The 16,319-nt window shown below is 47.9% G+C and overlaps 2 protein-coding genes across 4 annotated transcripts in view; both read right to left on the reverse strand.

Moving 5' to 3' along the window:
* The window catches only part of LOC137801950 (immunoglobulin-like domain-containing receptor 2), a 16,691-nt gene extending 10,993 nt beyond the window's left edge, over positions 1 to 5,698 (reverse strand). For all 3 annotated transcript variants that reach the window (XM_068599411.1, XM_068599412.1, XM_068599410.1), the window contains exons 1-2: positions 5,492 to 5,698; positions 2,041 to 2,427 (exon numbers count right to left, since the gene is read on the reverse strand). In XM_068599411.1, coding sequence (XP_068455512.1) covers positions 2,041 to 2,427; positions 5,492 to 5,537 — 433 coding nt within the window. In that variant the 5' untranslated portion in view covers positions 5,538 to 5,698. The remainder of the gene's footprint in view (positions 1 to 2,040; positions 2,428 to 5,491) is intronic.
* Positions 5,699 to 6,581: 883 nt separating this feature from the next.
* LOC137801951 (cell surface A33 antigen-like) lies at positions 6,582 to 12,481 on the reverse strand. Its single transcript, XM_068599414.1, has 7 exons — positions 12,364 to 12,481; positions 11,128 to 11,294; positions 10,792 to 11,005; positions 9,138 to 9,302; positions 8,640 to 8,756; positions 8,416 to 8,545; positions 6,582 to 7,894 (listed from the first exon to the last, which is right to left on the reverse strand). Exons 1-7 carry the CDS (start codon positions 12,401 to 12,403, stop codon positions 7,402 to 7,404), a joined length of 1,326 nt encoding a protein of 441 aa, XP_068455515.1. The 5' UTR covers positions 12,404 to 12,481; the 3' UTR covers positions 6,582 to 7,401.
* Positions 12,482 to 16,319: the final 3,838 nt, after the last annotated feature.

Below are 16,319 nucleotides of genomic sequence, written 5' to 3' on the forward strand. Positions count from 1 at the left end.
GTTTTCTGATTATGGAAGGTCATTTCCAAAAAGAAAGGCTATGTCAAGTCACTGCACAAGCCACAAAGCGTGTAGCTATAGTCCACAACACGGCAGCTGGCTCTATTGTCCAGGGTCAGACCTGTGAACGCAGCAGACAGGAAGCAGCGTGTGAGGCACTTCCTTTTCCTGTCAGCCAGGAAAGAGGGCAGCATGAAGGAGCAGCATGAAGGAGAGAGAGCAGCATGAAGGAGAGGGCAGCATGAAGGAGAGGGCAGCATGAAGGAGAGGGCAGCATGAAGGAGAGAGCAGCATGAAGGACAGGGCAGCATGAAGGAGAGGGCAGCATGAAGGAGAGAGCAGCATGAAGGAGAGGGCAGCATGAAGGAGCAGCATGAAGGAGAGGGCAGCATGAAGGAGAGGGCAGCATGAAGGAGAGGGCAGCATGAAGGAGAGGGCAGCATGAAGGAGAGAGCAGCATGAAGGAGAGGGCAGTATGAAGGAGAGGGCAGCATGAAGGAGAGAGCAGCATGAAGGAGCAGCATGAAGGAGAGGGCAGCATGAAGGAGAGGGCAGTATGAAGGAGAGGGCAGCATGAAGGAGAGAGCAGCATGAAGGAGCAGCATGAAGGAGAGGGCAGCATGAAGGAGAGGGCAGCATGAAGGAGAGGGCAGCATGAAGGAGAGAGCAGCATGAAGGAGAGGGCAGTATGAAGGAGAGGGCAGCATGAAGGAGAGAGCAGCATGAAGGAGCAGCATGAAGGAGAGGGCAGCATGAAGGAGAGAGCAGCATGAAGGAGAGGGCAGCATGAAGGAGAGAGCAGCATGAAGACGTCTCTTTGTTCCTGGCTGCTGAAGAGAAGAACGATGCTTTAAGAGAGTAAGAGCTCCATAAAGACCTGCAGACAAGGAGAGCTCTCTGTGTGCAAGAAGAAGCACACACACACACACACACACACACACACACACACACACACAGCAGTGTCCCTTTGATGATTCTTACAGCATGATGGTGAGACAGTGAGGCAGTGTAGCACTGAGGGGGTGTAGCACTAAGGCAGTGTAGCACTGAGGGCAGTGTGAGGCACAGCATGCATTCCTGTTGTTGAGCGGTTTGTAAACTGGTGAAATGTTGTGTTTATTATCATGAGAGGTCTCGTTTGAGTGTTTTTGTGTCAACACGTCACGTCATCAACGCTAAACGATGGTTTGACTGCCACACGAAGACGACATAATGATGCTGTTGCTGTGAAAGAGCTGCGGCTCAGGTTCTTACTTTTAATCTCTATTTCTGTATTTATTAAAAAAAGAATAAATACTTAAAACCAGAACTCAGAAAATGCTTTTGCTTTTGTTTTTTAAAGCGCAACTGAGTCTGTTTGTAACGTCTTGTGTCTCTGCTGTTGTTATCTGTGTTGTGTTACAACACGCTGCATCACAACACAATAACTCTGTTGAACCACAACAAACTGCAGCTCGAGCGCTTCAAGCGCTGCAGAGCCAAACGTTCAGCCTTTAAAGAAATAACTCGCTGCCTCGAGCCACAGAGGACAGAACCAGAGAAACAGAGAACCAGAGGACAGAACCAGAGGACAGAACCGGAGAACCAGAGAACCAGAGGACAGAACCAGAGGACAGAACCGGAGAACCAGAGGACAGAACCAGAGAACCAGAGGACAGAACCAGAGAACCAGAGGACAGAACCAGAGAACCAGAGAACCAGAGGACAGAACCAGAGGACAGAACCAGAGAACCAGAGGACAGAACCAGAGAACCAGAGAACAGAACCAGAGGACAGAACCAGAGAACCAGAGGACAGAACCAGAGAAACAGAGGACAGAACCAGAGGACAGAACCAGAGAACCAGAGGACAGAACCAGAGAACCAGAGGACAGAACCAGAGGACAGAACCAGAGAACCAGAGGACAGAACCAGAGAACCAGAGAACAGAACCAGAGGACAGAACCAGAGAACCAGAGGACAGAACCTGAAAACCAGAGGACAGAACCAGAGGACAGAACCAGAGAACCAGAGGACAGAACCAGAGCTGCAGCAGTCTCACTGTTGGTGATGGAGATGTCTCTGCTCTTGTAGTACTCCGACAGAGTGATGGAGGAACCGGACATGGAGGCCACAGTTCGGACCGTGCGGCTGCTGTCGGCGCAGTCCAGGTAGCCTGCCGTCAGCCCGGCGTCGTAGGCGGCGCCGGCTCCTCTGGCTCCGGCCGTCAGCCCGCCGCCTCCCGGGCCTCCGCTCAGGCCGTCGTGGAAGCTGAAGGCATCGCGCGTGCGGTCCCGGCAGTAGGACTTGTAGACCCACTGGACCACGGGCGTCTGGGTGGAGACGCTGCTGTACTGACACGGCAGAACCACGGACTGGAACAGCACCGTGAACTTCTTCTCATCTCTCACGAACACATTGACCCCGGAGCAGCGGGGAGGGAGCACACCTGTGGAAGGAGGAAGAGGAGGAAGAGGAGGAAGAGGAGGAGAGGGAGGAGGAGGAGGAGAGGAAGGAAGATGAGGAGGAGGAGGAGGAGGAGGAAGAGGAGGAGGAAGAGGAGGAGAGGGAGGCGGAGGGAGGAGCAGGAGGAGGAGGAGGAGGAGGAGGAGGAGGAGGAGGAAGAGGAGGAGAGGGAGGCGGAGGAGAGGGAGGAGGAGGAGGAGAGACCACAGAAGTGAGAATTCATTTCATTCTATTTCCGTTTAAAATGAGACTCATGATTCAGACCTGAACACACATACAGTACATCACTGGATGTCCATCCCATAATTAAAGTCCATGAAGCTGCAGACAGACTGCTGCAGACTGTGAGCAGCTCTAAGTGCTACCTGCACAGGTGTAATGAAGGGTTAACAGACTGCTGCAGCAGACAGAAGCACAGTGATTCAGACGCTGAGTCCAGGAGACACCTCAACCTGCTATCTTTAAAATATGTGACCAATCACACGCTGCCGTGGTCATTGCATCATGGAGCGCATCCCCTCCTCCTCCCACAGGAGGAGGAGGAGGAACGCTGGAACTGCTGGACATGAATCATTGAAGTGTAAAGAAAAGAAGAGACAGTTTGAGCTGCTTCTGCTCAGTGGGATCTGACTCTGGGTCACATGACCAGGAGCTGCAACAACACACACACACACACACACACACACACACACACACACACACACACACACACACACACACACACACACTGTCAGAAAGTGAGTCAACAACAACTTGCTGGTTCAGCTGAGCTCAGTTTTCGCTGCGATGCTGAAAGCTTCTTGATCCTTTTGATGCTTTGGTTCACGCCTCGTTAGTTTTGTTAGCTTTCACTTTTCTTACCAGTGAATGGTGTTATTCTGTCAGTGTGTGTTTGTCCCTGAAGCTGCTGTGTCTCACAGTAACAGTTGGGCTGGAGGGATCATGGAGGAGAAAAAGAAGCAAACAGACTCAGACGAATCTAACTGGATAAAACATGAATTCCTCGAGGAAAACATTTCTGACTTCTGAGAACTGGAACAAAAAAGCAGCAGGTTGGTCTTCAGGGGATGAAGAGCGATCTGGCTTTATTAGTTTTCACAGGAAGAAACCTCCAGAGCAGAAAATGAAGAGGAGGAGGAGGACAAAGAGGAGGAGGAGGAGGAGAAGGAAGAGGAGGAGCCCAAATAGTTACTGTTGTAATATTGGATATGGGTGTGGTTTTGATGAAGATGTTTCAGACACAAGTCATTAAAGTATCAGTTTGTCTGCATTTGCGTGGTGAGGATAACTCATACTTAATAACTTATTACCTAACTGCTCCCCAACATGACCCCAACATGTCTCCAACATGTCTCCAACATGACCCCAACATGTCTCCAACATGTCTCCAACATGACCCCAACATGTCTCCAACATGTCTCCAACATGACCCCAACATGTCTCCAACATGTCTCCAACATGTCCCCAACATGTCTCTAACATGACTCCAACATGTCCCCAACATGTCTCCAACATGTCCCCAACATGTCTCTAACATGACTCCAACATGACCCCAACATGTCTCCAACATGACTCCAACATGTCTTCAACATGACCCCAACATGTCCCCAACATGTCTCTAACATGACTCCAACATGAGCCCAACATGTCTCTAACATGTCTCCAACATGTCTCCAACATGTATTGAAGGTGTTAAACTAAATGAAGGAGCAGCCTCCCATGTGCTCGAGAGGTCTAATGAGCTCCATCACAAGTTATCCCAGAGCTTCAGACCTCAGAGCTTCAGACATCCAGAGATTCAGACAGCTAGAGCTTCAGACCTCAGAGCTTCAGACATCTAGAGCTTCACACCTCAGAGCTTCAGACCTCAGAGCTTCAGACATCCAGGGCTTCAGACCTCAGGGCTTCAGACCTCAGAGCTTCAGACATCCAGAGCTTCAGACATCCAGAGCTTCAGACCTCAGAGCTTCAGACATCTAGAGCTTCAGACCTCAGAGCTTCAGACCTCAGAGCTTGAGACATCCAGAGCTTCAGACATCCAGAGCTTCAGACATCTAGAGCTTTAGACCTCAGAGCTTCAGACATCCAGAGCTTCAGACCTTAGAGCTTCAGACATCCAGAGCTTTAGACCTCAGAGCTTCAGACCTCAGAGCTTCAGACATCTAGAGCTTCAGACCTCAGAGCTTCAGACCTCAGAGCTTCAGACATCCAGAGCTTCAGACCTCAGAGCTTCAGACCTCAGAGCTTCAGACATCTAGAGCTTCAGACCTCAGAGCTTCAGACATCCAGAGCTTCAGACATCCAGAGCTTCAGACATCCAGAGCTTCAGACCTCAGAGCTTCAGACATCTAGAGCTTCAGACCTCAGAGCTTCAGACCTCAGAGCTTCAGACATCCAGAGCTTCAGACATCCAGAGCTTCAGACATCTAGAGCTTCAGACCTCAGAGCTTCAGACATCCAGAGCTTCAGACCTTAGAGCTTCAGACATCCAGAGCTTTAGACCTCAGAGCTTCAGACCTCAGAGCTTCAGACATCTAGAGCTTCAGACCTCAGAGCTTCAGACCTCAGAGCTTCAGACATCCAGAGCTTCAGACATCCAGAGCTTCAGACCTCAGAGCTTCAGACATCCAGAGCTTCAGACCTCAGAGCTTCAGACATCCAGAGCTTCAGACCTCAGAGCTTCAGACATCCAGAGCTTCAGACCTCAGAGCTTCAGACATCTAGAGCTTCGGATCGTTCACACACAACGTGCGGCTGGACTAACACACTTTAACACTTTCCGGTTCAAACATTACAGCTTTTGCTCAATAACACAGTTATGCGCGTGCTCATGTAGAATAACGGGCGTGTGGCTGCAACGTGTAACTAACGTGTAACTAACGCGTAACTAACGTGTAACTAACGCGTAACTAACGCGTAACTAACGCGTAACTAACGCGTAACTAACATGAGACGTTGGCCGCTGTTCGTGTCGCTCACTCAGACTTCTTGGCCGCTCTCGGTGGAAACGTCCCTCTCGTGAACAACCTGCTCGCGGCTCTTCTTACCTGCTGAACACACGACGCAGAGCCACCACGCCGGAAGTGAAGACATGTCCAGAGTCCTCAGGTGGATGTGGTGAAGGTCTGGGATGGTCTTCTCTTCTCTCCCGGCTCGTCCCGGGACGACGTTTCAAACTCACGCTCGGTCATGAAAGTGCAGATAACGGGACGCGGCTGCGGGAGCAGGACCAGCGTCAAGCCTGTCACAATAAAGCTCACTGCTTCCGGCAGCGCTTTACAGAATAACATACAGTTGGTGACGTCACATGTTAAGAGTGTTGCATGTCTCTCAGCAGATGGACATGTCTTTGGCTACAAGGCCACAAAACAACAGTTCACCTCGTGGTTGAGTCTGTTTTGTGATCGTATGATTGTAAATAGTTGTGTTCTTATACTGATCTGTAGAAACTGTAAATAGTTCATTTGTTATACTGGATATGTAAAAACTGCCAATGGCTGAAATAATAAATGTCACTTTGTACAGCAAGTTATGATTTACCTTTGACGTTTTGTGATGAACAAGTTGGGCTCAGAAGTACAAGTACACATATATACAATGTTGGAATCAACGTGTAATATCACGCAGATACGAGGTTAAACATGATCGATCAGATCCTTTGGAGCAAGAGTACAGTAACATGTTAGAAAGTAATTCTACAAATAACGCGCAGATCAGCTGGCTGGCTTGAAATGAGGCAGTTGTTTTTTTCAACGTATTATCATTTTATTTTGAAGGCTACATGACCTCACATCCGGTAGTAGTTGCTTAGTTGTGTAACTTGACGCAACAGGGCGGGGAGGCGCTCATTCCACACAATGATGGAGGAAGACATGTTTATACTCAACAATTAGTGACGTAAAAGTTGAAGACAATGACGTTCATTAATAAAGGTCTGGTTTTGCTCCTGCTACTCAAAACATGTTTTCACCGCAAGTGTAGTAGAATTTAAAGTGATCACAAGACATCTCAGTATTATACGTGTTAGTCTGGAGGTGTGAGGTCGCCATCTTGTGTTCAGGAGTCACACAGCTGCAAGAAGATGTTCATTTTCCTCTAGCTTTATTTTTAAAAGGACATTTCATAAATGGAATACACCGCACCATTTTTCATAACAAATCCTACAATAAAACTAACATTGCTGAGACAGAATAATCGCATTTGTGTTGTACATTCTCATAATTAAATCCAGTATAACAGGAATCTCAAATTCAACATAAAAACATATTGGACAGAAACATGGATAAAAGATGGTTGTATCCCATATTTGTTCAAACGTTAAGCACTTACAGATTGTTATTTTGGTTTGTAAGGTGTTAGAGAGGGAGAGCAGCGGTGACGGTTCATCCACACAAACACATGTTCCTGTTTATATTTCATGGTGAAAACACACTGAAAGCATGAAATAAAGAGGACATTAAAATCGGTCAGACAGAAATAAACTCAAATAAACATGATGAATCCCACGAAGCGCAAATAATCATACAAAACAAAAAACCCTTTCCTTTATGGAGGTCAAATTAAATTTAAAAAAGTAATCCACCACCAGTTACACCCAGAAGCCTTCAGACAGACAGAACCCAACTTATTTAACAGTGACAACATGTTGAGTTTAAAGCTAAAATATCACATAATCTTTGTATTACAAAGCCACACATTTCTTTGGGGATCTGTGAGTGCAGAGCCCTCCCTGTAGGAAACGGATCACATGGCTTAGTGGCCACCATTTTGGCTCCGGGCCCTTCCTCAACTAATCCTCCCACACAAAGCTTGCCTCATAAAAATGTTGTAGTTGTGGTGTTTGAGCCAATTAAGTCACAACAAAGACGCGGCACACCTTGAGTGGGAGGAACTGGCCGCCATTGGAGTGAAGTCAATGGAGAAGAAACAAGATGGCGGTCGATACAAGCTGGCGGCTTTAGACGGGAAAGTCCTTCGACGGCGGCTTATTGGCCGGCACAGGCGGTCTCTGGTCGCGGTCCTCATAGGGCTCGTCGTAGCGGTCGTCATCGTTGCGGCGGTCGTCGTAGCGCTCATTGCGGTCACTGTACTTCTCGCGGCGGTCGTCGTATTCGCGGCGGTCGGTGTAGTCGCTCCTGCGGTCGTCGTAGTCGCTCCTGCGGTCGTCGTAGTCGCTTCTGCGGTCGTCGTAGTCGCTGCGGCGGTCGGCGTAGTCGCTTCTGCGGTCGTCGTAGTCGCTGCGGCGGTCGGCGTAGTCGCTGCGGCGGTCGTCGTAGTCGCTGCGGCGGTCGTCGTAGTCGCGCTCGCTGCGTCCATCGGGGCGGTGAGCGCTCTCAGCCGGGCGCCTCACACTGGAGTCCTCAGCGGCCCGGTCGTCCTCCTGTCCGTCGGGGAGGCGACTCTCACCGTTTCTAACCGGCTGTTTGTCGCTGTACTCCTCCTCAGGAACTCTGGAGAGCGAACACAAGAGCAGTCGGGTGACGAGTGAGAAGCTTTTCCTCGGCAGCGTTACCTGAAGCAAAGCTTCCACAGATTAGTTCATGAAGGCTCGAAGGAATCTTCCAGAATCTGCAGTGGAAAGCTTTTGATAGTGAGATGAATCAAATCTCAGTGGCCGGATCAGAAGATCAGAGGTAAAACATTGGCTAACAACTCATTTCAGATGGAAACAAGGTGCAAACGTGTTCATGTGTGGTGTTTTTAGCTTTGAGCATGAATAGGCCTCTGGATGCTTCCTCTTAAACACCCAAACAATTATGTTACACTTCTGATCTACATGCGCCTCTCTTTGACGTGTGAATACAAAGTTCTGGATGAAATAAACATTTTGCTTCTAACAGTCAGCGTCTTGGTGGACAATCGATCTTCTCTGCTGGGTGAAGGGCCTGCTCGTCTCATCCCTTCACCCAGCGTGATGCTGTCATCACGGCATCGTCTCCGTGGGGCAGAGTGAATGCTTCTTTAACGTTACCCCATGGCGTACTCCTCCTGCTCCTTCTTCTTCTTCCGGCAGCAGCAGCAATAGACGACGATGCCGAGGACGATCAACGCGGCAACGACTCCACCGATGATTCCTGCCGTGGAGCCGATGTTCATGGAAGCTGCAGGACGATGAAGAGGGAGTTAGCGGTGATGGACATTAGCATGCATTGTTGTGATTATGTATTTATCGGGACGTGAAAAGCTTCATCTCACGTGGCATAACTGAGAGGGTGATGTTGCAGCTCGCGGAGCGGATCTTGTTGGACGAGGTGCAGATGTAGTATCCTGATGTATCTTTGGAGATGTTGTAGAGAGACAGGATGCCTCCCTCTGAAAGACAAAGTCACACATCAGGGTTTCATTGTTTATAGGCTCCACATTCTACAGTGCTGTCCAGGGAAATCCACACTCAGTGCTGTGTACCAGAGTTACTGACACTTTGAATGCTTCACCTGAGTTCAGCTGAACAGGAACATTAGTTTCTGCCTCGCTGGCTGACAACACATCTCGCACATCGAGGCGATGAGCATCTTTAAACTGTGTTGCACCACGTGCCGCTCCACCACGAGGAGACATGGAGCTCATAACCAACTTTAAGAGTTGGGAAATGTTTGTTTGAATCCAGGAGGCAGCGAGGGAAGTAATCCTCTACGTGCTGGAACCCGACTCACATTTCCAGGACCGACAGTCCTCACAGAAACAGAAACTTACTGTCGGTGGTTCTGGGGTCGGCCACGCGAGGCATGTTCCTGACATCCTGACTCTTCCAGGAGTAGACGGGGGTCGGCATGCCTTCCTTGGACAGACAGGTCAGGTTGATGTTCCTGCCGTACTCGGCTTCTCCCTGGATCTCACAGATGGGTGTAGACGGAGCCACTGAGGGCAATACAACAGGAGGGATTTGGACATTAAAATGACAATAAAACACGTCTGATTTGATGTAAATGTTGAAAAGGAAATGCGAATAAAGAATACAAGACACAAAATATCTTTTCTAGTATGGACATAAATATTTCGTTGTAGCACGTCGGTGTTACAGGATAGAACCACAGGGGGCAGTAGAGAGCATCCTGCGATCACAGCAGCCTCAGAGGATGCATCCCAACTCACTAAGCATCCTCGTTTCCCTCCCTTGTGTCCTTTCCTTGCTTAGTCCCTCCCACCAGGAATGCACAGAGAGACGCGAGGAAACCAAGCGAGGAGAGAGGACGCAAGGAAACATGTTTTAAGAGACATGAGACTTCATTTTCTCTGAAGTGTCACGTGAAGCAAAACTTAAATATTGATAACAATGTTGGTTTTAAACTGTGTTAATAAACACAGAGCGGAGACGCTTCCTGTCACTGCTTTGAGTCTTAAACAGTTCAGTGTCGTCACAGGATTCTTCTCCACCAGCAGAATGAGTCTTTATTCAGAATTTACATGCGTATGTTTTTCTGATTGTGGCCTCATTATAAAATAACCTACAATATGATTATGGTTTCTCTTCATTAGATGTAGCACAAAGTGTTTGATTTATAAAACATGCATAACAAAAGTTATTGAGGGAAACGGATCAAATCTTTTTATGAATGAAGAAAGTAGTTTGAGGTCTTTTTGTTGTTCAGAGTATAATCAACATATTTTAACCAGATGTGACTATGAAAACAATCTAATACAGAACTTGAGTTTAATCTGTGATCAACTCTGGAATGAAACTCCAGCGATGTGTCCGTCAGCTGCAGCGTCCAATCACATGACAGGTGGACAGTGAGGGGGCGTGTCCCACGTTAAAACACTTCCTGGAAGCTCACGTTGGTGGCTCCTCACTCCTCACTCCTCACTCCTCTCTCCTCTCTCCTCACTCCTCACTCCTCACTCCTCACTCCTCTCTCCTCTCTCCTCTCTCCTCACTCCATCTCTCTCCTCACTCCTCACTCCTCACTCCTCTCTCCTCTCTCCTCTCTCCTCACTCCATCTCTCTCCTTTCTCCTCACTCCTCACTCCTCACTCCTCACTCCTCACTCCTCTCTCCTCACTCCTCACTCCTCACTCCTCACTCCTCACTCCTCACTCCTCTCTCCTCTCTCCTCAAAGCAGAATAAAAGCTTTGGGACAGCCGTCAATATGGCGACGCAGAGCCACTTCCGGTTCAAGCGAGGAGTGAGGAAGTGAGGCGCGAGGAAGTGAGGAGCGAGGAAGCGAGGGAGCGTAAAGCGGCGGGTCCCGTGGCGCCCAGCGGCCTCTCTACAGGTACAACAGGTTTTCGTGATCTGCTCCTGCGTCGCAGTCCTTCTTTGCAACTGATTGCCAGGAGCAGCAACTTCACATGAGAACATTTGAACGCCGCCGTGAAGGACTCGTGAGAACTCGAAGGAGACGTTACCGAGCACCACCAGGCGCGTCGTGTCCGACGGCGTTCCCTCGTCGTCGCCCGGGATCTGGACGCGACACTCGAACTCCTTGTTGTCCATTTTGGTGATGGAGGAGAGCTTCAGGTCGGCCTTCCCCTTGGCGACGTCCACGTCCAGCGACACCCGGCCTTCATACTGAGACTTGATGTCAGTGGTTCCAGTAGAGTAGTGAGTCAGGATTATGGGCTGCGAGAGGAAGAGGAACATCACACACAGCAGGAAACACCGCTCACACACACACACACACACACACACACACACACACACACACACACACACACACACACACACACACCGCTGTGTCTGACCTCAGTGTCGACGCCCTGCAGCTCGCCCGACCACGAGATGATGACGAGCTGCGGTTTGAAGTTGGCTTTGGGCTTGAAGGAGCAGGGCAGAGTGATGTTGTCTCCTCTGGCGTACTCGTACAACTTCTCTGGGATGCTCACGGTGACGCCGCCGACACCCGACAGCACTGACACAGAGAAGAGACTCACCATCATCACCATCATCATCATCATCATCATCATCATCATCATCATCTCCATCATCATCATCGTCATCCTGCCCTGTGATGAGGCCCAACAGGCAGTTCATGTCTATAAATAACAGTTATGTTAATATCTCACGTTTCCTGGTAATTCAAGACATAAACACTGGTAGAGACCTGCGTGCTCCTGTCTGAAGGAAACACTTGACACATGGAAAAGTGGCGTCTGGGTCGTTTCCTCTTTCAGAAGTGAAATTACACAATTAGACACCATTCATATTTCCAGATAGACCATGATGTTGACACAAAGGCAGAATTCATATGAATTCAGATTGTCTGACACGTGAGTCTCTTATCCATTTAGAGAAGGAACTGGACACCACGAGGTATGATCTCAGAGGTATAATCTCAGAGATATAATCTTAGAGGTATAATCTCAGAGATATAATCTCAGAGGTATAATCTCAGAAGTATGATTTCAGAGAGGCCTTCACTGTAAATTATTCTGCACCTGAGATCTGCACAAACAACTTCTCTTCCCTCCCTCTACACACACACACACACACACACACACACACACACACACACACACACCTGCTTTGCTTAGGCAGAGACAAGCAGAGCCAGTAAAGTGAATCTTTTAGATTCAGTAGTTTTAGGAGCTTGGTGAACATTTCCAGCCTACAACAATCACGAGGTGAAGCTCTGCTGCTGTTGTTGTTGTTGTTGTTGTTCCAAGTATTTCATCTTCAAACAAGTCTCATGCCTCTTCCTGTTGTATAATATTTTACTTCTAGACCTCAACCCTGCAGTAGGTTGGAGAATATTAAACAAATTGCTGATTTCAAGATCTCATCATTTTGTAAAATAGAGTTTGCTTAAATCATTTTACTTTATTAATTGATTTTACAACAAAAACCCACGAGGTGAGCTCTCCACAGAGAGCAGCCAGGCCTGAGCCTCGACAGGTGGTCGGGCCTGCTGTCCGGACACCTGGAGGCGCGTGAACAGGTGTGGCAGCTCGCTGAGGAAACCCTCCAGCAGGTAAACTCACCCAGAGACAGCAGAGTCAAGGTGTTGATGCTCCTCTCCATGGCCGCCGCTGCTGTTCTCTCCCAGAAACCCTCCGTGACTCCGTGAGCGCGTTCAAGCTGAGGTGCAAAACGGAACTGAATTTGTCTGCAACGAATTTGCGTCGAAACCCGCCTGGTTTGCGCCCGATGGGTGCGCCGCTTCCGGGTGACTGACGGCGCTCCCAGCCAATCACAGAGGCTCCTGCGGTTCAGACACATTCTTCATCCGCCCACCTGGCGTGTGTCGGCTTGTTTTCAGAAGAGCGTTCAGGGTTTCTCTTCCCTGTGGCGTTTCTACCAGGACGCGTTATGAACAGCAGCCATGTTGTTCAAATACCTTGAACATGCGAAACAACCTCACACAGGTAGAGCTGTGAGTTCACCAAGCAGAGAAGCACACAGCCCTTACATCTAGAGGGTCCTTGTTCCAGGGTCCTTGTTCTACTGGGTCCTTGTTCTAGTGGGTCCTTGTTCTAGTGTCCTTGTTCTAGTGGGTCCTTGTTCTACTGGGTCTTTGTTCTAGTGGGTCCTTGTTCTAGTGGGTCCTTGTTCTAGTGTCCTTGTTCTAGTGGGTCCTTGTTCTAGTGTCCTTGTTCTAGTGGGTCCTTGTTCTACTGGGTCTTTGTTCTAGTGGGTCCTTGTTCTAGTGGGTCTTTGTTCTAGTGGGTCCTTGTTCTAGTGGGTCCTTGTTCTAGTGGGTCCTTGTTCTAGTGTCCTTGTTCTAGTGGGTCCTTGTTCTACTGGGTCTTTGTTCTAGTGGGTCCTTGTTCTAGTGGGTCTTTGTTCTAGTGGGTCTTTGTTCTAGTGGGTCCTTGTTCTAGTGTCCTTGTTCTACTGGGTCTTTGTTCTAGTGGGTCCTTGTTCTAGTGTCCTTGTTCTAGGGTCCTTGTTCTACTGGGTCTTTGTTCTAGTGGGTCTTTGTTCTAGTGGGTCTTTGTTCTGGTGTCCTTGTTCTAGTGTCCTTGTTCTAGTGTCCTTGTTCTGGTGTCCTTGTTCTAGTGTCCTTGTTCTAGTGTCCTTGTTCTGGTGTCCTTGTTCTAGTGTCCTTGTTCTAGTGTCCTTGTTCTAGTGGGTCTTTGTTCTAGTGTCCTTGTTCTAGTGGGTCTTTGTTCTAGTGGGTCTTTGTTCTGGTGTCTTTGTTCTAGTGTCCTTGTTCTAGTGTCCTTGTTCTAGTGTCCTTGTTCTAGTGGGTCTTTGTTCTAGTGTCCTTGTTCTAGTGTCCTTGTTCTAGTGGGTCTTTGTTCTGGTGTCCTTGTTCTAGTGTCCTTGTTCTAGTGTCCTTGTTCTAGTGGGTCTTTGTTCTAGTGTCCTTGTTCTAGTGTCCTTGTTCTAGTGGGTCTTTGTTCTAGTGGGTCTTTGTTCTGGTGTCCTTGTTCTAGTGTCCTTGTTCTAGTGTCCTTGTTCTAGTGTCCTTGTTCTAGTGTCCTTACAGGCCTGTGTCGTTGTTGTTGTTGTTGTTGTCGTTGTTGTTGTACAAACAGCAGAAGACTTGTAGCCACTCCTGTAAAACAGTTTTCCTTCAGTTTTTCTGAACTAAACCCAGATGTTCACAGTGTGTGATGAGTGACAGGTGGTTTATTCATTATATATTTATGTATTCATGCAAACAGCTGCAGTTTAAAACTGAAGCAAACGGCTTCATGTGAGCGTTTCACAAGGAGATGAAGTCAGAGTGCACGAGGCGGAGCCACCGATGTGCTGTTGGAACAAGAGAAGTGTTTTGTTCTGTCAGACTGGTTTCACCGGATCTATCATCTTGACACACACACACACGCACACGCACACACACACACACACACACACACACACACACACACACACACACACACACACACACACACACACACACACGTAAAATAGAAAGCAACAACAAAAGAGAGCAGTTAGTTTCAATCATAGTTCTGCAGAGTAAGAGTGTCATATATTAGTATATTAGTTTGACTGGTGATATATATATATATATATATATATATATATATATATATATATATATATATATATATATATATATATATATACACACAGTGAAAGGTTCATAGTGTGTTTTCGTCTCAGCGTCGTCTCGTAGCCTCCATAGCACCGTTCAGTGGACGTGACTGGAAAACTACAACAGTTGAATGTAAGACATTTCATACGTCTATACCGATGGATAAATGCACCCAAAATATTCAAATTCATATAAAATAAATAAAAACATGCATATTCATGAGCAGAGTGGAGGAAAACAATCTAGTTTGAACCAGTTTGAACTAGTTTTAGTGGAATTAAGGACTACAGGTCAACAGGTTTGGACATATGTTTATTCGGTTGTCAGGCAGCATATGATTAGCTTAGCTTAGCACAAAGCCTGGAAACAGGGGGAAACAGCTAGCCTGGTCCAAAGGTAACACAAACGTGCATAACCTCTGAACTCATTAAGCCGTCACAATCCTGTTTACTGAAAGACAGCGTCGCTCACGTCCACCAGCAGCACCATGTGTCGCTCTGTTCCTCCAAGGCTTTCAAATTATGAGACTGAACAGGTTGTTTGTCCAGAGAAGATCAGCTGAATGACCTCATGTCTTTACTGTGACCTCAGTTCAAAGGTACATTCATAGTCTGGAAGATGAGAGCATGGAGGTCACGCAGCCAGCAGAGAGGTCAAAGAGACACACACACATCAGGAGAGAATAGAAGTCATGTGAAGTGCTGATGATGATGATGCTGTGTTCCTTCATTCATAACCCCAAACCATATCCATATGTGCAACTTTTAAATGAAGTTGCTTTGTGAAAGATGTCTGTCAATGTTTCTTTTCATACACGTGTCTGGAAGAGCAGCTGACAGATGGCATTTAGTGCAACGAGAGGTTTGGATGTGGCCTTTAGAGACGTTCCAGGTAATTGAACTGTGTCCTTCTGCTGAGCGATGAGGAAGAGTTAATCACAGTCAGAGCGCTCATCTCTTACTTGATATGCACGTAACATTTTGGGCTTCAAGAATAACCTTTTCCTTGAGGAACTAATGGATTTTATTGTATCTTCAAAAGGGCAGAAAGATGAAAAATAATCAAAAGATGATATGTTATTTCCTCCACACAGTATTTGCACAGGAGTACACATCCCATGCATCCAAGCAGCAGGAGGGGAGACTCGTCCAGGTGGTTTCATGTCCTTCATCCTCTCTTCCCTGCTCAACACTATGAACACAGTTCTGACTCTTGTGCTCCATCTCTCCTCCACATTGACTCTTTTTATTTCTACCTCATGTAATCAAAGCGCGTCTAATTGACCGGCAGCTCAAACCACAGTGATGACCAGCCTCGCTGTTCCCCGCGTGTCGCATTGCACCTGTTGGATTTCTGCCCATCGTCGTGTCTGTGTGGAATAAAGCTTGTATTTCATGGCCTGCAGGGTCCTTCAGTGATAATCTCTCTGCGTGAGTGGCTGCTGATGGCCTGTCCTCCATATTTGTCCCTGCTGCCTGTGAAGTTCCATTATCCGGAGGCAGCTGAGGATCCAGGAGCGTCACTTTAAACAGGAACCTGCTGGGTAATTGGACCCAACAGGAGAGCTGCTATTCAGACAGCCGGTGTGTGAAAACACCACGGCTCACACGGCGCTTCAACTCCTCCAGGACTGCAGATTCAAATGGATGTGAACAAAACAGCTTTTAGCAGAAGGCCTCACTGCTGGTTGGACCTGCAGCTCCACAGCGTGAAGGTAGTCTCAATGTCGCTGTCGCTCCGTTCTGAGATATTTGATTTAAAATGTGGTTGAGAGGTTTGTGATGCTGAGAGGACGCTAATGACCTCAGTGACCTCTTGACCTTCTAAACCCACAACCGGTCCTCTCTCATCCGGGACGCCGACGGCTCCTGGACCGGTCCACAGACTTTTTGTACAGATGTTCATGACTTTCATTTTGGATGGTCATGATATTTGATGCTTGATACTGCA

Source organism: Clinocottus analis, unplaced genomic scaffold (genome assembly GCF_023055335.1).
Source record: "Clinocottus analis isolate CAN_PGR_092001 unplaced genomic scaffold, fCliAna1.0.p SCAF_47, whole genome shotgun sequence".
Taxonomy (NCBI): domain Eukaryota; kingdom Metazoa; phylum Chordata; class Actinopteri; order Perciformes; family Cottidae; genus Clinocottus; species Clinocottus analis.